We start from the raw sequence: 26,621 nt of genomic DNA on the forward strand, positions 1-26,621 counted from the left end.
ATGGCCTTGCAGGCTGCTATGTCCGCTTTTATGGTTGGTTCTGAAGTTTGGGTGGCGGATCCAGATGATGCTTGGATAGATGGGGAAGTGTTAGACATTAATGGGGACGAGATTAAAGTAAAGTGTACATCAAATAAGACAGTGAGTTCTTATTCTCATGAATTTTTTATATCTGTTCTATATAGACCTTTCAGCAGTACAGTATATAGTGTTTAGATTATGAACATGTATCATATCTTCATCTAACAGCTCCTGTCATCTGTTCAACTCTAATTTTCCTTCACTGTATATTCTAGTTCTAAAGAACACTTTCCTTTATTTAGTCATTTTTTTAGTTATGAGATTATTGTTTCAAAGATTTGTGGCTTTTGTTTCCTATATTGTTATGTAGATTGTGGCCAACACATCTAGTGCCCATCCCAAGGACCCTGAATTTCCTCCAACTGGTGTTGATGATATGACAAAGCTAGCATATTTGCATGAACCTGGGGTTTTGCAGAATTTAAAATGTCGATACGATATTAATGAAATATATGTAAGTATTACCAGCCGGTTTGTATCCATTTTCATTTTTAAATTTGGTTTGAAGTAGGCAGGGCTACTCACATTACCTGTTCCAGCATATTTCTCATATTGCTTGATTTATTTGACTTTATGGTTTTGTACTAATCTGATACCTTGTTTCATTGTTGCAGCCCTTTAGTATGGTTTATGATAGCTGTGTCAGTGTGTTGCTTTAATATGATCTAGGGCTGTTTTATGTTTTCTAGAGGAATGTATTGTTGTGAGCAGCTAAATGTTCTGGTGTTTATTCCAGACCTACACAGGAAGCATATTGATTGCTGTAAATCCTTTTCAAAGGCTGCCACATTTATACAACCTTCAGGTGATGCAAAAGTACAAAGGGGTAGCTCTGGGTGAGCTCAGCCCACATCCATTTGCTGTTGCAGATTCTGCCTATAGGTAGTCTTATCAATCATAAAATTCTTCTACATTCTTGATGCACATCGTTGATTTAATAAATGTTGTGAACAGACAGATGATAAATGAATCAATTAGCCAAGCAATTTTGGTAAGTGGTGAAAGTGGAGCTGGTAAAACAGAGAGTACAAAGATGCTTATGCGCTATCTAGCCTATATGGGAGGTAGAGTTGACAATTCAGAGGAGCGGTCTGTGGAGCAGAAGGTCTTAGAGGTAGTTCTAACTCCTTAACTTTCAGTTTTGTAATATGTGAGATTGACGAATTTGATATTGCATTTTTGGATGTAAGCGCCCCCCCTTTTTCCCTGGAAAACACGGTTGATTGAATAAAAGAAAGAAAAATATTTTTTTTCCTAATTTGTTTTTTGCTTAATGTATTTGTAGTCTAATCCTGTTCTAGAAGCTTTCGGCAATGCGAAGACTGTCAGAAACAATAATTCAAGGTTGGAAATCTATATTAAGAAATTTGGTTTATTCCTCATACATTGAGGAATTTTACTTTGAGGGTCTTGTTTTAAATGATGAAAGACAGCCCCTGATTGAACATGATAAAATTGCAGCCGCTTTGGCAAGTTTGTGGAACTTCAGTTTGATCATAGGGGAAGAATTTCTGGAGCTGCAATAAGAACTTATTTGCTAGAACGATCTCGTGTTTGCCAAGTGTCTGATCCAGAGAGAAATTATCATTGCTTTTATATGCTTTGTGCTGCACCAAAGGAGGTAATGGTGTCTCCTCTGGGTTTTCTGCATTTGTCCTGTTCTCGCTTATGCTTTTTCAGTTCATTTAGATATGGTTTTCCTTTGAACAATTGATTCCTCAATAATTGAATTTGATTATTCTTTTCAACGGAAATGTAGCGTAGAAGTGTAGGGACGGTCTTAAAGCTGCTTAAATTAGGTCTCTAGTAACTTAGCTTCCAGCACTTAAAGCTCTGAGGGCTGGGTTATCAAATTGTGATTATTTTAAGATTTCTTTCAATATCAAAATATGTTCTAGATTCGCAAATATGGCTAATGCAGTATGAGAATAAAACTATTTGGGCTTTTGTGATAAAAGTGTCGTATCAAGTCTTCATTTTTGCCCATGTTTATTGGTTTTTTGTTACCCAAGAGGCATTTAAGCCTTTTCTGGTTTTATTAATAATGCATGTTACCAGGATGTTGACAAGTACAAGTTGGGAAATCCAAAAACTTTTCATTACTTAAACCAGTCAAATTGCATTGAGCTAGATGCTATAAATGATGCTGAAGAGTATCTTGCAACTAGGAGAGCTATGGATGTGGTTGGGATGAATCAGGAAGAGCAGGTAACGTGTCTTGATAATTAGTTTAGTTGGAGTTACTTAACTTCATTCTTATTTTACTTTTAAATATCTTCCTGAGTGGTATTATCTCAGGATGCAATATTTCGAGTTGTGGCTGGAATTCTACATTTAGGAAATGTTGAGTTTGCTAAGGGAGAAGAAATAGATTCTTCTAAACCCAAGGATGATAAATCTCGGTCCCATCTAAAAACTGCTTCAGAACTTTTCATGTAATTTTTTATTACTACTGTTATCCTTAAACATCTATGTCTTCATCCTTATGTATAGAGGTTAATGGAAAAACTCTAACATGCCTTTGTTGTTTAGGTGTGATGAGAAGGCTCTTGAAGAGTCCTTATGTAAACGTGTTTTTGTCACTCGTGATGAGACCATTACAAAAGCGCTGGATCCAGATGCTGCAGCTCTCAGTAGAGATGCTTTGGCCAAAATTGTTTATTCAAAATTATTTGACTGGTAACTTTCAGTCTACCAAAGAGATTCATTCCGGAGAGTGGCAGACTGAACACATCGTATCTGTAGTTTTTCTCTTAACATTTTGCACTCTGGTTTCCTCAGGCTTGTGGAGAAGATAAATGTTGCTATTGGTCAGGATATGAACTCAAAATTCTTGATCGGTGTTCTTGATATTTATGGATTTGAGAGTTTCAAGACAAACAGGTGCTTAACCGGTATGCTTTGTTTTCGTCATTTAGGTAAATCATTTTTTTGTGACATCCCTGTATCTTTTTCATGAGTGGGATGTCTATTTAGGGGAAATTGAGATTTTAAGACCATGATCCGTTGATATTCTTAACGCATTATGCTGGTCTCTATTTTTAATTAACTCTGGGGGTCTTGGCTGGTCTCTATTTTTAATTAACTCTGTGGGTCTTGGCTAGTGTGACAACTACCTTTTACTTTTCTTTTTGGATGATTGCAGCGTTTCATGAATTTTGAAGCTCATTATGCCTGCATGGTCTGTCTATTTTCAAGCTATACAATGTGCACAACCGTTTACCATATTTCTTAGTTTGACACTGTTATCACTTACATGATTTTTAAATTTTCATCGCATGCAGTTTTGAGCAATTCTGTATCAATTTGACAAATGAAAAGCTACAACAGCATTTTAATCAGGTTTATGCATTATATTGTTGCTAGTGTCTTTAGGAATTTCCATCTTTTAAGCTTATAAAACTATGCTTAACATGACTGATGTTGTCATTTGCCAGCATGTTTTTAAGATGGAGCAGGAGGAATATGAAAGAGAAAAAATTGACTGGAGTTATATAGAATTTGTTGATAATCAAGATATTCTTGATCTTATTGAGAAGGTATGTCACCACTTCTACCATTTCAATTTAATTTTTCACCAGAAATCCAACTTCTGCTATAATATTTTGTGTTCGTGTGGAATACGTCTGTGTTTTCTGTCATGAATAATAAAAATAAATTGCTGAATAAATTTGTGCATTTAGTTCTTGATCTTTGTTTATTTCATACTATGGTGTATTTAATTAGTTGATTTTGATCCGCAAACTTATGATTTTTGGATGTAAAGTGCATTTTTTTTTCAAGTCAAGTGAGTGTTCTTTTATGAAGTTTTGACAATGATTGAATGGCCACAATTAGTACTTTCTTTATGTACGCATTGGGATGCATTGATAATTGTAGAAAATAGAGAAGAGCTTTCAATTTAGAACTTTTATCTACTAATGTTTACTTTTCTGCTTACAGAAACCTGGTGGCATCATAGCTCTTCTTGACGAGGCTTGGTAGGTATTAGAATACATATTAATGATAATCACCGTTTTTCTTATTTTAAGAAATAAACTTGGAGTTGCTAGTTTAATTTCTTTGGCTTCAATCACCCTGTGAAATTGTGACAATAACTTTCTTTTATTTCCATAGCATGTTTCCCAGATCAACGCATGAGACGTTTGCTCAAAAGCTTTATCAGACTTTTAAAGACAATAAACGCTTCAGTAAGCCTAAGTTGTCACGCACTGACTTCACCATTTGTCATTATGCTGGTGATGTAAGTATCTTTGTTATGCCAAGACATCCTTTCAGAGGCACTTAAATAGCAAGATAAAAATGTCAGTGCGTTAAACTTGACAGCTAACACATGTCTAAATTGATTAAAATTTAAACCCTATTATCTAACTCTACTCAAATTATGTGTAAGAATCCATGTTTAATAAATGTGGAATCTCCTTCCGGAAACTGAACAAAAGCTAAAGAACTGAAACTGGTATTTTTTTTCCTGCTCTGTAAGTATTTAAATTGGTTACATTGGACTTAAATAAATATAAATTGGTCTCATTCTTCACTAGAAACAGTCCAACTGTGATTCTCATATGTACTTCCGTTAAATCAGCTTAATATTCAGTGTGAAAGAATTTCTGCTATAGGTGACATACCAGACCGACCTCTTCCTGGACAAGAACAAAGATTATGTTGTTCCAGAGCATCAAGCCTTACTGGCTGCTTCAAAGTGCTCTTTTGTTTCAAGCTTGTTTCCTCCTTTACCTGAGGAATCTTCCAAATCATCGAAGTTTTCTTCAATAGGTTCTGCCTTCAAGGTCTGTTTCTGCTTTAGTGTGTGTGTTAAAGGCAGATTATATTCTTCCTTTATTTCTTTCATTTTGACGCATACTACAATGTGCTTTACACAGCAACAACTCCAATCTTTGCTCGAAACATTGAATTCCACTGAACCACACTATGTTCGTTGTGTAAAGCCTAATAATGTTCTTAAGCCAGCAATATTTGAAAACAATAATGTACTACAACAACTTCGATGTGGGGTAAGTTTTGGTCAATACTTACTTTTGATGGTAAGAAGCCTGTTTGTAAGTCCATTTATGATGGTTTCGATACATGTTTGACTCTAGGGAGTGATGGAGGCAATTAGAATTAGTTGTGCTGGATTTCCCTCCCGAAAGCAGTTTCATGAATTTACAGAACGATTTGCCATATTGGCTCCAGAGGTTCGAAGCAAGAGGTAGCTTTTCCATTATCGTATCTTGCAGTTAAAAATTATTACCTTTTGTTCTTTAGAATTATGTAACTAGAATTCATGAGTTACGTGTGTGTTACTTATTCTGTGGTAGCAGTGATAAGATCGCTGCTTGCAAAAAGATTCTGGAGAAGAGTAACCTCGGTGGTTATCAGGTACATCTTGTATTTATAATCTTTCTTAAAAGTAAACTTCGAGATGGATTTTGTCAATATATTTATTTCTGAAGCAGTTTCTATATATCATGCATGTCCACATTCCGCATCTCTTGCTTGCTGTCCGATTGCATCAGTTTTCATATTTAGTGTAATTTGATTTGTTACTGCCACAATGTTCATGTACCATTTAATTCTATACTTACTAACTTTATGTGGTTGCAGATTGGTAAAACAAAAGTTTTTCTTAGAGCTGGTCAGATGGCCGAACTAGATGGTCAACGAGCTGAGATTTTGGGAAGATCAGCAACGAAAATACAGAGAAAATGCTGTACATATATGTGCCGCAAAAAGTTTGTCTCATTGCGATCATCTTCCATACAAGTTCAAGCTTTCTGTAGGGGTAACAAGAGTTTCATAAAAGTGCAGTTGTGATTGTTTCATCAGATGGAATTGCTTCTGTATATTTATCGTCTAATTTACTTTCCCTGTTGTTTTCTCTAACCTACTCGCAGGACAACTGGGGCGCCATCTATATGAGGGAATGAGAAGAGAATCTGCTAGTCTGAATATTCAAAAATATACACGCAGGTTTATAAAAAGGAAAGCATACAAGAATTTGTGGTTCTCAGCCGTTTCCATTCAGGCAGGTTTTCGTGCGCTGAGTTCCCGTAATGAGCTTCGGTTCAGGAAGCAGACTGTGGCTGCAATTGTAATTCAGGTAAAGACTATAAACCTATTTTAATCAATGAAACATCAATAGCTGCTAGTTTTCTTTTTATTTCCTGTTTTACTCTTTATCTTTCTAAGAATTCAACCGCGTGTAACTGTTTACTAGGCTTTAGAAATAGTATTTTTGTTGTACAGAACACGTTTACTGGGGTTAAGCATTTCCTTCATTTTAGATCAATTTGTACTGACTACTGAGTTCATTCTCATTTAGGGCCTAGATTTTTTCCTGTAAAACAAAATCAAAAGGTATGAGCTCTGATTGGTAATAAAGATCCGAAATAGTCTCTGGTGTGACCTAGGTTGTAAAGACTTGGATTGTACAGGAGGTTCTAGGTTCAAATTTTTCCGATGAATGAAAATGGCCTAGTTGTGTTGCAATAAATATTGGTTCTGATTGGTAATTCCCAGTTGTTATTTTTGTTATAATATCCGCATTCTGAAGTCACGTGAGTTCTTGTCTGCTACAGAGTCAATGTCGACGAAAATTGGCCAACAGTCGTTACCGTGGGGTAAAGGAAGCAACACTTGTCATACAATGTGCCGTGAGAGCAAGCATTGCATGTGGAGAATTACATCAGCTAAGAATGGTGATTTTGTGATTTCTCTATTTCTTTTATTCATTGAATTAGTTGCAGGTCGTGATCTTCTCTTTTACTGGTATGTGCTAAAAAACATTTTTTTTTCTACACAATTTCTGCATAGATGATGATATCCCTAAAGTACATTATAGCCATGAGAATATTAATTATAGAAGAACAAAGGAATATCTGGAGCCAACCCCTACTAACACCCATCTATTGAGAAATGGGATCAGTGGCGGATCCATAAATATTTTTGAGAGTGGACACCCACAAATTAATTATTGAAAATTTTCATTTGGGGTGGGCACAAATAAAATTTCAGGGTGAGCACCCATGGTAAAATGGACAACTAAAATAAAGAAATTTGGATTCCAAGGTGGGCACTAGATGTGCTTTGCACCCGCCACTGAATGGGATAATAATGCCATCGTTTGTGCTTATGTTGCTTGCATCAGTTGATAGTACATTGATTACCCTGTCTGTCTGCAGGCTGCCAAGGAAACTGGTGCACTCCAAGAAGCCAAGGAAAGGCTGGAACAGGAAGTTAAAGAACTTAAGTTGAAGGCTGCCAAGGACACTGGTGCATTCCAAGAAGCCAAGGAAAAGCTGGAACAGCAAGTTAAAGAACTTAAGATGCAGGCTGCCAAGGAAACTGGGGAAGTCCAAGAAGCCAATGAAAAGCTGGAACAGCAAGTTAAAGAACTTACAAGCAGCTTACAGACAGAGAAACAATTGAGGGTAGGTCTTTCCATGATAATAGTAATGGCATTATAAGAAGTAGATGGGATTATAGATTTTCCGTATAGATGTAAGATTATCTGTCAATTCAATAATATCTTTAATATATTTTTGGTAAAAAAAACTTGTGATAAAACTATTAAGTTAATTTCTTTATGGAAAATGTCTGCTTCTTTCCATTCTGTTAATTGTCTGGGTGATTTTTTTCTCTTTTCCGGACTAAATTACAGTATCCTTTGGTTTGCTGATAGGTCTATGATAGCAGATGCATTTTCTTGGTATTATTAGAAGGCTACCATTAACGCCTACGTACAAGTTATTGAATTTGTCCTTAATTTTTTTTTATTAAAACATGCAAGAAAGGATAACAACTAGTAGTAGAATTACTGCATTTTTTTCCTTTTTTCTTCTAACTGATTGATTATTAGGGCAGGCTGACCTTGAGGAATCCAAAAATCAAGAAATTGCAAGGTTACAATCTGCTTTGGAGAAGACACAAGTTGAGTTGCAGCAAACAAAGGAAATGCAAACGGTAAAAAACATTTCTGATCAATTTCCTGCGACTCAGGAGGTCTCTGTTACTAATGATGAATCGATGAATAAAACTGCTGCAGAAAATGAAGGGCTGAAAGTATTGTTAGGCATTTGTTGCTTCTGAATAAAACCTTAGGTTTGACTAAAGGCTTCCTTTATGCAACTTCATTTTCAGGAAAGAAAAGAATTGCCAACCAAGGAAGGTGAATCTGCAAGCAGCACTGCTGAACAAGTTGCTGGGACTCAGGAGGTCCCAGTTATTAATGATGAATTGATGAAGAAACTTACTGCAGAAAATGAACAGTTGAAGGTGTTGTTAGACATATTGTTTGACTAAAAGTTTCCTTGATGTCATTTTTAAAATTGGTAATTCTGCATTTATGTTTCTTGAAATCTTGTTTGCGACAATGTCTTTACAGACTCTGGTAAGTTCATTAGAACAGAAAATTGGTGAAACAGAGAAGAAATACGAAGAATCAAGCAAGCAGGCAATGGAGGCAGAGTCAAAGATAATTAAGCTAAAAACAGCAATGCAGAGGTTATATGTTTAACGTTTATCTCAGTATGAATGTTTGTCAAAAAGGTTTGTCATTCTTTGACTGCAGCTGCTTTTCTTTTCTCTGAATTATTCTGTATCTTTTAACAGGCTTGAAGAGAAGATTTTGGACATAGAAACTGATGACCAGGTTCTGCGAAAGCAAGCATTGATGAGTGCATCTAGTTCTAAAATGCCGGAGCTAGCTGCTGCATCTTCAGTAAGCTATGTTTAAAACATTCTTTTTTTCCTTTAGGGTTTTTTTCTGGTTCTGATTTTTTTTTCATGTTTCTTATTTTCTTGTTGTACTTTATCTTCACTTTGCAGCCTGGAGAAAATGATCAACAGGTAAGTGAAGAACGAGAGACTGTATAACTTCCTATTACCAACAGTTGTCTGATATATGAGCATACTTGGTTCTTTGATGATTCCTTCATCTTGAGATGGAAAATTCTTTATGATAGGCACAAGTGAATACCGGTTCTTCAAAAATAAGTTTTGGCAGAGAAGATAGTAAAACAGGAAAGCAAAAAGTATGAACGCGGATAATATGGTTTTCTCTTTTCTATTCTTTTTGTTCAAGTATTTGTATCACATGAAGTTTCTAGGGACTAAATTTATCACTTATTCACAGGAAAATGTAGATAATCTACTCGCATGTGTGTCACAAAATCTTGGATTCAGTCAAGAAAAGCCTGTAGCAGCATTTACAGTATACAAATGCCTTCTCCATTGGAAATCATTTGAAGCAGAAAAGACAAGTATATTTGACCGTCTTATTGAGATGATTGGCTCTGCACTAGAGGTAACTTGTTCATTTCAAAAAGCTGAATGGAAGTTTACTATTCTCTTTGGTACGCACTTATGTCAGAACATTTTTAAATGGGTAATATGGAATTGTCTCTTTGTTAGGGACTTGTATCAGAGATTACTTAAATGGTTCTTCAGTTACGTTTCACTGAATGGGAAGGTTTATTAAGCAACAGAAAAGATGAGTGAATAAATCAAAAATAACATTCATGATTTCATGTGCTATTTTTCAGGAGCAGGACACCAATGATCACATGGCATATTGGCTATCGAACACCTGTTCATTGTTGTTTTTGCTTCAGCGTAGTTTGAAATCCTCTGGTGCAGACAAACCTGCTGCAACATCAATATTTTCAAGGATGACCCAAGTATTAAGATAATTCATTTTCAACGTGCCTAATTTGTTTGCATGTAGTACTCGTAATTTAAATATCTATGGTCTCTTCTTTAATATCACAAGAAAAAGAAAGAAGGAAAGAACAAAAGAATTATGTTTCTTCTTTTAAAATATTGAGTTACGATCGTTATCAACGTTTTGTTGAATGTCTAGAGCTTATGATTCAAAATTTTGTGATATGATGTTCTTTCTCAGAGTTTTCGCTCATCTTCTACCAATCTTCCAGTTGGTGTAATTCAACTGGTTGAGGCCAAGTATCCAGCTCTTCTTTTTAAGCAGCAGCTCACAGCATATGTAGAAAAGATCTTTGGAATCATTAGGGACAACCTGAAAAAGGACTTGTCATCGCATATTTCTAATTGTATTCAGGTATAACGAGCTATGCTTTTCAGTCACTGAATCTTCCCAGAGATCTATTTTTTTTTTTCAACTTTCAAAATTATGTCAGTCGATATATACAGGAGAAAGCATTGTGGTATTTCTGAGGCTTATTTTCTGAACCATCTCTTTGCCTTTAATAGTGCCTTGCGCATTAGAAGTTTGATGTGCTTATTTCCTTGAACTTTAACACTGCCTGCTGTCTTGTAATAAACTGAAACTGAATGTCGTAGTATTAATTAACTTCAACTTGCTATCACATATATTTTCAAAATTGTAGCTTATTTTCTGGTGCTGCACGTTTAAATTATGCTTCTGAACATCACAGCTTTTACTATTGGTTGCTCCATACATATTAAACTATAACAATATCCTCTCTGATGACTTCCCGGAATTTACTTCTTTTTGATATTTGTGGTATATACATTGTGATGTTTCCTTGATCTTGTGGTTTTCAATCTTCCACGTACGATACTTGACCAGGGTTTCAAATCAAGTTCTGAAAATGTGATTTCGTTCACAAAATTGCGGTTTGGCCGCCGTCCGAATTTCCAGCTACACCCGCAATAGTGCCTGCGACGGCCGCAATAGCACCCGCGACGGCCGCAATAGCACCCGCGATGGCCACAATAACGGTATTCCCGAAATGAGCAAAAACGCGATCGCAATTTGAAACCATGCTTGAGACCAATTGTTTCTAGGATAGAAACCTTCAGGGTGAGAGAATTATCCTTGCCTCTAATGGAAATATGCATAAGAACAAATTATGATCACTGAAAATAATTGTGGTCATTGAGTTTGTGAGTGGTGATAAGCATGGGCGTGTTGTTGATGAGTGGTGCTGGAATCCGTCATTAACTTTCGAGGAGGAGGTGTGTCGACGCCATGTAAATTTCAGTGGAAAGGAATATTTCACTGAATTTTCTATTCGACTAAAAAGAGGAAAAGCAGTCTTTAAATAGGTTGAGATCAAAGAAAATAGAAAGGGAAAATTTGCTTGACCTATGTTACTAGCAAACAACATATAGATGTAAGAGGATGCCTAGACCAAGTTCTGCAGTACTAGTAGGGAAGTTAGGAATGATGAATATCTATTCATCAGCCGGAGAGGAAGTGTTGATAGTCTATCAATTTCTAGTTTATCAAGGGTGTCTGAAGTCCTTAAACATTAGGAAAAAAAAATTAAGCTTCTGAACTTTTTTTGGCTTAATTAAATCTTCAAACAGAGGAATTGAATCAATTAAGTACTTTGACCAATTTTAACCATTAAATTTTAACGAGTTTTTTTCTAAGATATTATTGTGACATGCCGCGCTATGATTCTGCCGTGTGCATTTGCAGAATTTATATAAATATATATATATATATATATATATATATATATATATATATATATATTTATTTTATTTATAATTTTTAAGTTTTTTTTTTAGAAATTTTAAAGAAATTTTTAAATAAAATAAAAAATGTGTAGATATATCATGTAACAACACCGTGATGTAGCATATGGAATCATCTGATAGAAAACCCATTAAATTTAACGAACGACATGGGCCAAAGGATTGATGATATTCTAAGGTATGAGACTTAATTGGGTGCAAAACTATTTTAGGGCCTTAAGTGATTTCCCCCCCCCCCCAGAAGTTCGAAGGCTTTTTTCTGGCACCAATAAGCCGATATTATTTTACTTTTATTACTTAGTATCATTTCTGGATTTCCTGCTTCCTAATTTCTAGTAATTTCAAATTCTAAGCACAATAATAAGATAATTTCTTGTATATAAATAGCCTAAAATTCCTTGACGAAAAATAACAGAAAATTTCTTGAACTTATTAAGCTTATGTCCCATCTTTTACTTGATTATGCCACGCCATAAGAAATCATGCGCGGTATAAGTAGTTTGAATTGCTCTCTAAGGTGCATGCATTTGTGATTTGTGCAATGTTTAGGATTATTCTAGTGTGTGATGCTGTTGGTCTATTGCTTCATTTGAAGTTGTGTTAATAACAGAGTCAAAATGCCATTCCTGATTAATTTCCTACGCTTCTATGGATGAAAATAACTATTTTTATCTTGGAATTGGAATTTCTTATGTCGATAATGCATTATTCCATATTTTCAGGTACCTATAGCTTCAAAAATATCTGAAGAATCAGAAGACGATACTTCTCCTGCCAGTCACTGGCAGAACATCATTGAATGCCTGAACCAGATGCTGGCTAAATTAAAAGAAAATTTTGTGCGTAGTTTTCAGTTTTCATAGTATTTTAGTGGACTTTTGCCATATTTTTCATGAACCACGAGCTTATGGTACATTTTCTTTCTAGGTGCCCCCAATACTTGCTCAGAAGATTTTCACTCAGAACTTTGCATATATGAATGTACAGCTCTTTAATAGGTAAACCACTGTTTCATCTCTATTTCTGTTATTTTAGATAAGATAGTAAGTGTTATTTACACCTTATGATGTTATGATACAGCCTTCTTCAGCATCCAGAGTGCTCCACGTTTAGCAATGGGGAATATCTGAAGTCTGGCTTAGATGAATTGGAAAAATGGTGTGCCGAAGCGAAAGAAGAGGTAATTTCTTTAGTTCTGACTAATGACTGTTGAAAGTGTCATTTTCGCATTGCTCGAAGTTCGAACAAGCCATCGAATAGAAGTTTTTAGTTGGGACTTGCGACAACTTATTGCATTTTAAATTTCGAATTAAGATTTCACGGTTGTCTTTGGTGATTCCTCTACCTACAGTATGCTGGCTCATCATGGGATGAACTAAAGCACACAAGGCAAGCAGTTGGATTCCTGGTATGTTTCTTCTGTTGTTCATATTACTAGGATAGAATTTTGTTGCATTAAATTACTTATACTCTTTTGGTTTGATCCATTTGTGCATGTCACTCTCATTTGATGCTATTTTATGTACGTACATATATATATATATATATGAAATTGCTTAGAACTGTTCAATCCTGGTTCTGCTTTTCCCTTCCTTCACTGGTTATGCCACTTTAATTCGTTATATTTAGTTGCAGTTATGCCTTTAGAAGGATATAAACTGGCCCAAATCTTTTCTCAACCTTGAAATAAGGGAATTTGTATTTGTACATTGTGGAACCAACAACAGATAATCTGTTCTTAGATTTCAAGGCTTGGCAAATATGGGGTTAAAAAAAAAACTAGAGTTGTTAGCATAAAGTGTAAATTAATATGCTGGGGGCTCATACTGCAGTAATCAAGAATAAGTTCACTACACCTTAGTGTAAATCTACAGTCTCCTGTATGCATAATTTTGATTCTATCAAACTAGGTAAACGTGTCTGTTACTAACATCCTCCAAAAATAGAACTCATATATGATATATACAGACTATTACCTGATATGTATACACGATATTATAGGATATATAATGTCCACCACAACTCAGAACACATATATCATAACATCATCAAACAATTATATATCTATTTTGGGATATAAAATATGTTCATTGAGTTTTTAGTAAACTGTTGACTTCTTGGATCATTTTGAATCTTGTTGGTTATCTCCTGATATATAACAATTTTTTGTTGATTTCTATTTGCTAATATTTTGTTAGTTCTGATTCGTTGCTCTTAGTTCATGTTGTCCTTATTACTCAGTTTTCTTTCTCTTCTCCAGTTTGAACAAGTGCTCTTTTATATTGCATTGTCAGATTATGCATGAGAAGTCGAAAATATCGTATGACGAAATAACAAATAACCTCTGCACTGTAAGTCTGTTTCTCTCTTTTCATGCAACCCCCTGATAATGGGTCATTATGCAAGTATAGTTGATAGAGCTGCTGCAACTGACATCCATTAGGATGATGCTTATGGCATCTAACATTTTTCCTCCAAAAAGTGAAAACTATGTTTTATATATAAATCCATATTGCTCAGAAATCGTTGGAGATACTTGTCTGCCGTATCTTACGTTATCATTGTGTCCTAATTCACCAGATTCTGAGTGTCCAACAATTTTATAAAGTATGTACCCTTTACAATGAGGGCAACAACAATGAAGGTGTTTCAACAGATGTAAGTCTGCCACATCAAATTAAGTGAAAAATGCACATTTTACACCCCCCTCCTTGTATGCTAATCAAACCTCTTCATTTTTGCACAGGTCATTTCCCAGATGAAACTTCTTATGACAGCTGACTCTGATCAAAACGATGATGGCAGCTCCTTTTTATTGGATGAGGATTCTAGGTAATATACCAAAAACATGAGTTCATCAAACTTATTGAAATTTGAGGGCCCTAATTGTTGCTTTATCCTATTTGAACGCAGCATTCCTTTCTTGGTGGAGGACATCACTGATTCCATGAAAATACAAGAATTTGCAGATGTAAAACCCACTACTGAACTTGCTGACAATCCTGAATTCCAATTTTTACTGGAATAAGACACCGTATATCCAGCACCGGTACTTAGAATTTTGGTATCATTCATTGTAATACGATACATATTTAGACATGAGGCGAAATTCTTTAAATATAAAAAATAAATCAAGAAATCTGGACTTGTGTTGAACACATGTCTATCCAACACCATTTTATCCAGATGATAAAAGTTTTGGTCGTGCCTAGTTAGTATTCCTTCTAGGGTAAACTACATGTTCAGTACCCTAATTATCACTTTTGTTTCGTTTTGGTCATCCAACTATTTTATTTACAAAATTATACCTAATGTTATGTTTGATTTCATTTTGATCACCCACTTTTAAAAATTAATAGAACTGATGACGTGATATTTTTTTTGTTTTTAAACGATGACATGCCTTTGTCTTATACTGACACATCAACATCATCGTTAATTTTTTAACGGTAAGTGGCTAAATGAAGCCAAAAGTAAACATTGTATATGATTTAAAAAATCAGATAGATGATTCAAAATAAAATAAACATTATAGTTGAAGTACTAAAAGTGTAGTTTACACGCGTTCTAATGATAATATGAGGTGAATAAACAAGTAACATAGTCATAAGTGATAGGAACTGATAAAAGAGATTTTAAATAAAGAAAAACGAAATTTCAGAAGATTTTAAATAACATTGAATTTGAAACACTCAATTTGGAAATGCAGTGGAGTTGTGAGCAGTTCTGGATATACAGTTGATTCAAACAGTTCCAGCAGAAGCAGATGGCAGTGATCTGTTCAGAGTAGCATCCTCAGCCCCAGCATGGATAGCACCCGTGCAAAACAGCTGCGTACCGCTCACAATTATCGTCAGCACTTCCAAAGTCCGCTGTATTCAAGAATATATGAGATTTTATGTTACGGAAAAATTTATAAAATTAAAAAAATTATTAATAGAAAATATAAATAAAATATCTATTAATATCATTCCAACAATGCCAAATTCAATAAAACTTGGAATTACATGAATTTTTTTGGGGGTTGAAAAATGCAATTTTGGCTTACCAAATTGGCATCTGTCCACCCAATGTTGATCTCTTTGCATGCCAATCTGTAATAAAAAAAAAGTGGGTCAAATCAAACCCATGCAGGGATTTAATAGCGATCGTGTAGTGAAGTAATGTTCGTTATGTAATGATAGCGGTGGTGTTCAAAGCTGTTATTGTAGAAAATAATAGTGTGAAACGGAATCACACTAATAGTAGTGGATCACGATCGTAATTTAACGAGTAACGACCAATTACGGTAATAGCCGCCGTTGTCCCCACTATTGTTTGCTATTCTAGTTTCTTAATAAAAAATCAGCTCTATTTTTTTAAGAAATCAACTCCTTTAAAAGAATTCATGACAACAATAACATATGTTATATTCGCAACCGTGATAAACGTAACACAACTGAAAATATGACTGCAACTACACTTTAGATTCCTGAGGAAACGTAAATAAAATGAAAGGAAAAAAGGGATTAGATTTGGTTGAAGTGACACTAACCCCATGGCTAGCAAAGTGAGTGCCCAAGTGAGGAGGGATGAAGCAGCTGCTGCATTTAAATTAGGAGCATCCCATTGAAAGACGTTGGTGAGGCCGGTAACCGAGGTGGAGACGCCCACGACACCGGCGACGAGGGAGAAAATGACGAAGAAACCGGTGGCCATGTTTCCCATCGGAAAGAATATGGGGAATATACGAGCTGGGATTGATAAAACAGATGCTGCAAAAGCACATACAGCATTTGTTTAACAAATCATCAAATTTAATAATGTTGAAAAGCATTGAATCAATTTTGAATTACCTGTTTCATGAGTTCTTTCAATTGCATGATTCACTGCCCATGCAGCTACTATTGTTACAATGATGTAAAGCCCCAGATTGAGGAACAACAGCATTGTTGCAGCCGACTTGGAAGCCATGGCTCAAACACAATTGTTGTAATGCAAATGAGACAAAGGATGACTACATATATATAACCAACAACCTTTTTTCTTATAAATTAAATGCAAGAAAAAAAAAGCTTCTTCAATTCAAAGAAATGGCTCATATTCCTAAACCTTATTCGAGGGTTGCTTCAAAAAGAGAAAAAGAATATGTAAACAATTAACTAATTTGTATAATTGAAGCAGAAGGGCATAACTTTGGATTGTGCAGCCACACTGGAATATACTTTTCATGCCCCCACAAACAAAGAAAAAGTAATTGTTGAACTCGTCAAGCCGCGGTTGTTAAATGGAGTGTTGTTCTCTTTAGTGGTCTTAGTTCAAGTAATTGTATTTGCATGATGCGTGCGTTATCGATGATTAAGAAATATTTTGAACAAACAATACTTTATAATAACCTTAGACTATTAAAAGGAAAGATTAATTACTGGCTATATGGCACCAAGCATGGGTTGACTATTAAAAAGAAAGATTAATTATTGGCTATATAAACCTTGGCCTTGGCAGAGGTTCTTCTGTTGCCGATGGAGAAAGCCTATTGGGAGTGGAAGGTCATATATTGTAAGCTTTTTGGAACAAGAGAATAACGAGTGCTGAGTTTGGACCTTCAGGTATGGTTTCCGTCAGAAGGTTCTTCATTGATGCATATTGAAGAATAGGTAAATTTTACAGAACAACATAACAATTCACTCACTAGCATTGAAAGTGCTCAAGGTCAAGGATAGGTAAATAAGGCACACCTATTATTCAAATGAATATATACTCTGTACATGCATCAGTTCAAATGTTTGAATAATCATCCTTGTGAATATGATGAACTCTTAACAGCTATTGCATCTTTTTCTCCAACCAATAATAAGTTGGAATAACTCTGAGAATACTGGGATTTATAGCCTTTTCTTTCTTGATGTTAGTTTTATGCAGAACCGGCATTGAAGCAAATACAAAAACAAACACATCAATTGATACAACACGCAAAGCTTAACAACTAAAATTTTTCGACATATGATAAAATAATAGTCGTTTTGATTAGGGATGGCATACAAGTGCAATTTCGTGGGTTTCGAACCCGTACCCGCTCCAATTGAGGTAGGGATGGGTATAAGTGTAGTGGGTAGTGGACGGGTGTAGATGTAAAAAGTCATAACTGCCGTGGGTAGTAGGTAAGTGATGGGTTTGAGACCTTACCCGCCCCACATCCGCCATGTCACTAACTACTCATCATATAAATTTTGGATCATTATGAATTTAGATATAATTTTATAGACTATTTTGTAAATCTTAAGATTTTATAGTATATGACTTGTAATTTAACCTAATGTTAGCTTATAAACATTTTTAGAATTGAAGATCGTTGTTTCTCTTATCTCAAATTGACGGGTATGGATGGGTACGGGCGGGTACAGACAGATATGAGATGGGTGGTGGGTATCTAATTGGGTAGTGAGGGTGGAGATGGATTTGAGAATGTATCCGTGTGAGCGTGTGTGGATTTAAAATTTTTTCCCATTGTCGGTAGTGAGTAGATGGTGGATATGAAAATATTAGGTGGATATGGGGATAGAGGAAGGGATATCCGCACCTGCCTCACCCATTTGTCAACCCTATGTTTGATCAATATTATTTTTTGAAATATTTTTACCCTACGTTTTATTTTGAGACAAAAAGATCATTTCTTGAATAAAAACTACTATTCAACAAACAATCAACGCTCTAAAATATGTCTTTTTTTATCAATATGTTTTTTTAAATTAAAAATAAAATATTATTTAAAAATATATTTAAAAAAATTTAAACGTAACATGTCATTTAATATTTTTTAACGGTATATACTTAAAAGTATAACAGAGAAAACATTAGACACAAATTTTTAACGAAAAAGCCTTTAAGCATCAAAAGTTAACTTTAAATATAATTTAGATGATTATTTTATATTAATCCAAAAAATAATATGGACGAAAATAACTATTTAATTGAACATTATAAATATTTTTTTATATTACGCCAAAATTTCTAACAAGTATCTTTCCAACCTAATCGCCAGTCATTTCAGAACTGTAAAAACGAGTACTTATCTGTAAAAAGGAAATTGACTACCAACTCCCTTTAAGCAATTGTATTATTTACCGTATAACATACAGAGCAGAGCAAAGAATTTATGGTAACATGTATTGCCATACAATCCCTAATTGTGCAAAAGATCATCTTTTTCCACCAAAAACAATAGACAATGAAAGCCAATGACAACAAAACCCAAATTTCTTATTCTTACAGAACTACAAATTACATACTAGTTAGTTACAAGAATAATGCAATCAACAGGCTATTCATACAATGTCATCTCAACTTTCATCGACTGTTTCGAAAGAAGTTGAGATCCCAGCGATGCTTCAAACCATCCATGATGTTATTAGAGGGGTTCCGTACCACTGTTACAGCGGCTTTTGTACTACCTGACACGACCGGTTCAGATGAATTCTGGGTACTTGCTGAGGTATCACTACTTGTGCTCCCTGATTCCTCCGTCAATGGAGGTGTATCAAATGCATGTCCCGAAGATGAGACGCTAGTATCAGGGGATGCTGGCTTGATGCCGACATCGGAGCCATCGACTACTAAGGTGGATTGATGATGTTCCACTCGGGTGGACGTGGACTCCAGGGGCACGGAACTGCCCTTTTCTACGGTCGAACAAGCATCCTTTCCATTTATTTCATCTTTCCTTAAAGACTCTGAAGAATCAGCACAAGTCTTGGGTTGCTCTTCCGTCTGAGGATGTGGCATATCTAAGTCTTTTAAGGACTCAATTATGGCTTCCATTAACATCTGAACCCATCAAGGAAATTTACAAAGGATTAGGGTCAATTAAATAGCCACGAATAGTTCTGCACAAAGTGAAAGATGATTGTTTCAACTCACCCTCTCTTCTTCCTCCACATTACATGGAAAGCCTGTGAAGTCATCCAGCCGATATTCCACAAACTGATCATCATCCATTGTTGTTGGCACATGAGGGCCAAATGGATGACCGCTGGATAATTCAAAACTTATCATATTGGATGGCGACGAACCACTATCATCATCAGTATTTTTATTCTGCAGTAAATACTATTTAGTATCAGTAACACGGAACACCTTTATCTTCCACACCAATGTGTCAAATTTTTTTAAAATCCTAGTGCCACTGTCAATTACAAGTGCTTTCGTACGGCATCCATTTGTAAAATTCGGCAACAAATTTTTTTTCGCTATGCATTCCACAGAGTCAAAAGCAGAGAAAAATACCTGACATCCAGGGTTATTTTCTTCAGATGGTATATCAGAAGGAACCTGAGTATAATCAAAGCTGCAAATGTTAGACACAATTAATAAAAAAAATCAACAATAATATTAACCTTGCATTTCCTTTTAAATTTATATTATAAACGAAAAACAACAATGGAAGGAAAGAACTGTTTACAATGATTTTGAATTCATTATATTTCTTTCCAGTCAATTTAAGATGTATGTTTGAAGAAAATATTTACAAGTCATTCTTGGAAAACGAAAAAAAAAGAAGCAATTAGAACTAACCTCTGTTCGACTCATGGGTCTTTTAGAACGAACTTGTTTAATGGCATCCAATGTGCTGCTAGTGGCTGGAAACCAGTAAGACAGTGTAAGATAATACAATTAACAGGAGTAGCACCTTGGTTGAGAGAAGAAACACAAGGTACAAGTGGTACCTTTAGATGCGGCTGAAGAATCTGGAAAAAAGCCAACTTCAGGGACGGCCCAACTAGCCTGAATGTAAATCAGTTATGAATAAACGAAGAGTTGTGGGTATGACGTCTGGGACTCGTAATAAAACGACTACCACCATAGATATTTTTAGAGCAGTTCTTACCTTGCCAAAGTCATAAAAAGTTGCACCTGCCTCATCCTCAGGAGGTTGCAGGACATTGTGAAAAAAGATATTTATGGAATCAAAGTAAAACTGAGGACGAGGAGAGTTATGATCTCCCTCGAATTTGATAATATTCTTATCACCCTGCAAAAGTAGTGAGGTAGACGGCATTGCCCGAAAATGCAAATGAATGTAGATGACAGAAAACCATGTTTAATCAAGCACAATGAAATTTGAGAGGTCCTTTGCCCGAAAAAGAATAAACAACTTACCATGTAAGCTTCAACTATCCGATCTGAATGATGAGGTTGTATAAAATCATCACCAATAGCATGCCCAAACAGTGCTGGAACAAAGCAAGATTTTGCCACCTAGATTAAAATGAAGGTAATTGAATTCACTTATATGCATAAGTGTAAAAATAAAGGCATTTACAAGTTAAAACAGTGTATCATTCAATTTCCAATCATAAGCAAACAATCAATTTATCTTTCAGGTTCACTTACAAGTTGATCAGACAATAACTAGAACAAAATGAAATGGTGACAGGACAAAATTGTTTAGATCAATTTGAATATAAAGAAAAATGTTAAGCAAAACATTGGGACTTTACGTGGTAGAATGGATAAGTGTGAGGATTGCAAGGGATGGGTGGAAAAGTGGAAACAAAATGGTTTTCAATAGTGCTAGGTAAAGAGAGAAAAGTACAACGAATGAAAAAGAAGTTATGGTCATTTTCTATCCTTATTCATCAAAACTAATCAGTTCATATTGAAAACAATGGAGGAGAGAAAATGAGAAGAATGAATCCAGTGTTAGAAATTTACAATACTATCAATCTTTCTATCTCCTCTTGCAAAGGGTATACTCATATAAAAAGATGTAATTTTTATTTTCTTTCCTTCACTTCTCAGCTCTACTAAGAAATGAATGGAAAGAATCATTTTCTTAATCCAATTGTCTGTTTTTTCTAAAGCACACCAGTGGCAATAAAAAATCATCATCTCTATCCCCCCACTTTCCTCCACTTCCAATTTTGCATCTTTCCATTTTTTTCCATTTCTCCTTGACAAAAGATATTAATGCGACAATATCAGGAAAAATTTCTGCATCGTGCAAAACAAGAAACATGAGTATGTAGATCAACATAGAAAAGTAAATAATCTCCAGACTAGAACCTTGATGGTGTTCAGGTCTGCTATGTCAAATTTCGCCTTTTTCTGTATAGATTTTCGCATGAACTGGATTGCAAACTTAACCTGGAGAAAGCAAATGAAAGTATAGGGTCATAGGACAACATAAGCAATTATCTCAACTCAAGGTTCTTATACAAAAAAACTGAAAACCCTGATAAGCAGTTAAACAAGATAAATCAGGCTTTGAAGCAACAATAGAACCTCAACACGAAGATCGATAACTCGACTTCAACAGCAAGATAACCTATCAACATAATCAACTTAAACATATTTTACTTGCAGCATATGTTGTATTTCAATTTTATATCATTGCCCTTAAAATCTTTCCTTCAGCTCATAGTAATGCTTGACTACTTATTAGAAAGAAAACATTTTAATTGTTGGATGTGGCTGTTAGAATGTGTGCATGAACAACTACAATCTAAAACTACAATTTTTTTATTTATCTTATATTGGATATAAGATCAACATTCCTTACAATAGTTGCCAACACCAAATTTACTATATAATCTTGACCACCAATAATATATCCTCTCAGTGGCTAATTAGTTACCCACAAAGACAAAAACAACTAAAACCAACAAAATATATAATAATTAATACAAATTGTCTACTTACGGTGAACTTGGGCAAACGGAATTTATACGTATCAACTAGTTCCAACATCAGATCGACCAAGTCAGAGAAAGGACTGTCAAGAACCATTCCTGCAATTGACGGATCCTCAGCTCCATACAATAGGCTGTGAACAATCATTTACATCCTTGATGTTAGAAACCCATCATCTATAATAGGTCGAATAAAAACATTAAATTATATGAGCGTGTGAGGAAAAACAGCAAACTTAAACCAAAGTTTTTAATAAATAATTGAGAAGTTCAGGCAGTAGAGCTTTAAATAAAACTCAATAAATTCATTGAAGTTAATGAGATGGCAATTGTGAGACGTGCTTCCACGCTCAAAACTTTAGAACAGAAAGGAAGATGGCAAGGGCTGTAGAAAACCTGGTAACAGCACCCATTGAGCGGCCCCAAAAGCCAATCAAAGAGACATTTCCATCTGCCCGCAAATAATCAACTACAGCTTTCAGATCATCCTTCTGGAAAATGGGAAAATAATTTCAGCAGAAATTTTATGACATGCAAGCTCGTCATCAGAAAAAATATCCAACTATCATCCATATGATTTTTAATCTTACCAAATGCATACTTGAAACTAACTTTTTACTGCCTTAAATGTTCTTGTTAAGATGAATTTCACCTATTTTTCTCTTGGTATACAATTTAATTCATGTTTCTTCTACATATAAATTCACAGATATCAATGTTTTCAAAGTTGAAGAAAAAATATTTCACGTTTATTTTTTAGAAATATATGGGGAGTGTTATTTATCCAAACTTTCAAATGTGAATTAATAATAATTAAATTAATGCCTAGGACTGAAGTGAGAGAAGGGCTATTTTAGCCTCTTTAATTCGGTTTACTTAGAAGATTGCAAATTCACGCGCCCTACTTTGCTCAAGCAGTGGTCAATATTGATGAGAATAATCGATATACAATGCATGTCTAAAAACCCCAAGTACTTGCACCAAAATAAGAATTTTCCAAGAAGAAATCCATAGTCACTATAGAACACATGTATAAAGTAAGAATACCCCAAATAACCCAAAAGAAAAAACAACAATTAATATAACCAATTTGCAGAGACACACTATTAGAAGTTCACATCCAGCAAAGATTGTATACTGGTTTGTATGCAAAAAACTACTAAAAAATATTAATCAAATACGAGAGAAAGCATTTCCTGCATCCATAAGAAAAACGAGAATAGGAAATTCTAGATTTTGTTGAAGTAGCTAGTTAACCACTCACTTCATTCCAACCCAAGGTGACATGCTCTCCTCCAGATAACCCAGATCCTGAAAAATCAAGAGTAAAAACAGTAATATTTGAAGGCAGCAACATTATAGCAGCTTCACTAGCATCTGCCCTGCAGCCACTGCACAAAATTAAAAGATGCTAGCAGTCAGCACTGCTGTCTACAGCATGGTAAACAATAGTAATAATAACTAAAAAATTCAAGAAAAAATGTACAACATTTTAGTCAGTTGGCAGTCAGGATAGAAGATGTAACAAAAGGAAATACATATATATTATATCTGAAAATAAGAAACAATTGGATACTACAGAAACTAGCCATAGAAACCTAACACAATCCATCAGAAATACAAAATACTAAAGCAGCTGATATCTGAAACAAAGACAACCCAATTCCAACAATTTTTGCAAAATTATCTTATATTTTTCACAGAATCTCAGCTATGTCATCCCAACTTGCTTCTGAATGTTCAAGAATAGGAAATTTTTAATGTCATTCAGCAATCTGTCAGCAGGACTGATGCTCTGATATTGCTGTGTACCAATTATTTAATTTAAAGTAAATGAAAATAAGAAATCATCTGTCCAAATATAATACTAGCGGATGCCACTAATTTGATTCTAATGTCTACATCCCAACTACAATAACCTTCATTCAAATGTATTAGTTCCTTTATTTCTATCAATCTAGTAGTATTTGATGCTTAGCTTACATATCGTGACAAATGCTAGTTTGCAAACAGTAAGATGTACGGAATAAATTTCAAATAAAAGAACCAACTCTCTCTATTGATACTGGTGGTTTAAATGATACAAAGCGAAGCATAACAAAATAAAGCTAGAAAAATCAATAGCCTAACAAACAGTTATAGCAGCTATAAACTACAATCTCATAATCCATAGTACAAGTTAACAGACCCTATAAGAAAGAGAAACAGAAATAAAATGTAAATAAGAGTTTTTATCCAGATAAATTCATATCCAGAAAAACCAATGCTATTACAAGGTTAGTGTTGATTGATATTTGATACAAGCAAGTTGGATTGAAAGGCCCTTTTTATCTGAGCGCAAAATCTTAATTTTCCTTTTTTCTTCTCCCACAAATAATTATTTAATAATGCCCGTAGTTTCCAAGGAAACAATAAAACTTCTGTCACCTGTTTCCATGGCAGTATATCACACATGGAAGAGGTTTTCCTCCAGGACTAACCACGGGTACATAATGACTACATTGTAGAACATCTCCTCTTCCATTTTTAACCTGCAAAATGACCAAAACACATGTTTATGATGCATACCAATTTAAATTTATCCAAATAATAAGAGATCATAACAAATAAATAAAGTATCGTCTAGTCAGATATGCAAAAGAATGGCTGGCAATTCAAATTTTTAAAAGTCTCAATCTTCAATGATGCCTCTGTCTCATAAAGCACATGCCAGCAGCACAATGGTGGCCAAGTGCTGATAAGGAAATTATTCAAAACTATAAATTAAGTCAAACAAAAGCTTAAAACAAATGGCCCCTGTCTGTACTGTTTACAAAGTTAAAAAACAAATGGCCTTTCTCTGTAATGTTTCCTGTCAAAGGAAAAGAGAAAGCAAAGAGGTATAATAGCAAGGCGCACCTAACTAACTGATTTTAGTTTACCAATAATATGAATGAGTTGATGGCAATGCAATGTAGTTGTATCTACTGTGCTACTACTTTTCTGCTAAGATAGTTATTTAATTGAAGGAAAAGGGAAATGGACATATTAACATCATAAAAAGGTTTGAAAAAACCAGGAAGTTAGGAATTTTAGGAAGCAAAATAAATCTAAAATTTACCCTTAAAACGTACCTCTATATCCTTCCTTTGGTACCATTTCCCTTTCAACATAAACTCTTCATCTAAAAGATCACTTTCTGGATTGTATTCAGCTCTGCCGTAAAAAAAAAATGATGCCATTAGAAATTGAGAAAAATAATTTGCAGTCTTAAATTAATGATGTCCCAAACATTTCACCCAAAAGGTTTTTGACTATCTCCGATTCATTTCCCTTTCTTGTTTAATATTTCATGAAAGGATCTCGGGGTCCTTTTCATAAGTCTGCTGATTATAAACCATCTTCAGTGTATAACAGCATTACAACAACATACTTCAAGCCATGTGACTTATGGCTCCCGATTATCTGGCTATAACTTTACATTCATAAAGATTTAATCTTATCGATTATAGTCTTAATTCCACAGATAAGTTGATCAAACTATAATTTTCATTTTTTTTCTTCCTAAGACTCCTATCAAAACTAAACAAATCAGAAAATGCTAAAGCTTTTAGAACTATATGAAATACAATAAAGTATAAAGCCTTAGTAATGCCAAACCCGTGAAAAGTTTTAAAAATAAATAGCCACAGCTCCCAAAACAACAATATATACACACACGTATATGTATGTATGCAGAAGAAAATAAATTATATAAAACTAAGAAAATTAACCAAATAAAATACAAAACATGAGAAATAAAGAAAACTATCACAATTATTCAGAGATGCTCCAAAATTATGAAAGGATCGTAGTGAACCAAGAAGTTACGTAAATTATCAAATTCCAGCCGTATAAAGCAAAGGGTTTTCTTTTCCTGTTGGCTAAAAACCAAAAACACAAATTTTCAAATGCCAATTTTCATCCTCAATTTCCTTCATCTCCCAAACAGAACATATCATAAACCGAACCCATATTTTAAATTCAATATAGAAGGTGGTAAAAGATCAATTTTTCCCAGAAAAATAAATTTAAGATGGAGAGATTGCTACCTGGGAGGACGTATTATAAAGTTAACAAGCTGCTCCATAGATCTCCAAAAATTATAAGAAAAGCGATCTGGGCTGAGTTTTTCTTCCTGAATTAATGAATTTTTCCAAAAGCAAATAACAAAATCCCTAAAGCTTATGAGAGATGATAAATTGTGAGAATAGACAATAGAGCTTCGAATAAAAAAGGCCCTTGCGATGAGTAAAGAAAAAGGGCATTGGTTTTTGAAGATGAAGAAAAACTTTGTCAAATGTGGTGGTTGTTAAAAAACGAAATATATATATATGGGTGAACTACTAAGCTTTGAGTAAATTTTCT

At 34.6% G+C, this 26,621-nt stretch overlaps 3 protein-coding genes across 4 annotated transcripts; 1 reads left to right on the forward strand and 2 right to left on the reverse strand.

The window, feature by feature from the left end:
* Window positions 1-14,606, forward strand: LOC120181837 (myosin-6-like). The gene is made up of 38 exons (XM_039186883.1): window positions 1-141; window positions 392-535; window positions 818-963; window positions 1,036-1,195; window positions 1,367-1,425; window positions 1,543-1,702; window positions 2,140-2,289; window positions 2,380-2,516; window positions 2,614-2,760; window positions 2,863-2,964; window positions 3,366-3,423; window positions 3,519-3,620; window positions 4,024-4,061; window positions 4,198-4,324; window positions 4,701-4,871; window positions 4,965-5,096; window positions 5,184-5,293; window positions 5,406-5,463; window positions 5,689-5,866; window positions 5,979-6,184; window positions 6,663-6,782; window positions 7,266-7,514; window positions 7,948-8,046; window positions 8,083-8,145; window positions 8,224-8,358; window positions 8,468-8,586; window positions 8,695-8,768; window positions 9,111-9,388; window positions 9,627-9,761; window positions 9,986-10,159; window positions 12,291-12,407; window positions 12,496-12,566; window positions 12,649-12,748; window positions 12,920-12,976; window positions 13,863-13,919; window positions 14,149-14,226; window positions 14,315-14,400; window positions 14,482-14,606. The coding sequence occupies exons 1-38, from the start codon at window positions 1-3 to the stop codon at window positions 14,594-14,596; spliced, it is 4,653 nt and encodes a 1,550-aa protein (XP_039042814.1). The 3' UTR covers window positions 14,597-14,606.
* On the reverse strand, window positions 5,656-26,480 carry LOC120181835. Of its 2 annotated transcripts, XR_005521786.1 has the most exons (15): window positions 26,306-26,480; window positions 25,349-25,430; window positions 24,663-24,766; window positions 23,500-23,626; window positions 22,632-22,726; window positions 22,246-22,369; window positions 21,610-21,690; window positions 20,704-20,802; window positions 20,432-20,575; window positions 20,271-20,328; window positions 20,119-20,183; window positions 19,831-19,875; window positions 19,465-19,641; window positions 18,837-19,371; window positions 5,656-5,668 (listed from the first exon to the last, which is right to left on the reverse strand). XR_005521786.1 is itself a non-coding variant. In XM_039186880.1 (14 exons), exons 1-14 carry the CDS (start codon window positions 26,341-26,343, stop codon window positions 18,895-18,897), a joined length of 1,716 nt encoding a protein of 571 aa, XP_039042811.1. In that variant the 5' UTR covers window positions 26,344-26,479; the 3' UTR covers window positions 18,813-18,894. The 2 variants fall into 2 exon arrangements, 1 of the variants encoding a protein (XP_039042811.1); XM_039186880.1 differs by lacking the exon at window positions 5,656-5,668 and having other exon boundaries at window positions 18,813-19,371; window positions 26,306-26,479.
* Window positions 15,281-16,538, reverse strand: LOC120181836 (membrane protein PM19L-like). The gene is made up of 4 exons (XM_039186881.1): window positions 16,404-16,538; window positions 16,103-16,322; window positions 15,617-15,662; window positions 15,281-15,440 (listed from the first exon to the last, which is right to left on the reverse strand). The coding sequence occupies exons 1-4, from the start codon at window positions 16,519-16,521 to the stop codon at window positions 15,312-15,314; spliced, it is 513 nt and encodes a 170-aa protein (XP_039042812.1). The 5' UTR covers window positions 16,522-16,538; the 3' UTR covers window positions 15,281-15,311.
* Window positions 26,481-26,621: the final 141 nt, after the last annotated feature.

Source organism: Hibiscus syriacus, unplaced genomic scaffold, assembly GCF_006381635.1.
Source record: "Hibiscus syriacus cultivar Baekdansim isolate YM2019G1 unplaced genomic scaffold, ASM638163v2 tig00112536_pilon, whole genome shotgun sequence".
NCBI classification, from domain to species: Eukaryota; Viridiplantae; Streptophyta; class Magnoliopsida; order Malvales; family Malvaceae; genus Hibiscus; species Hibiscus syriacus.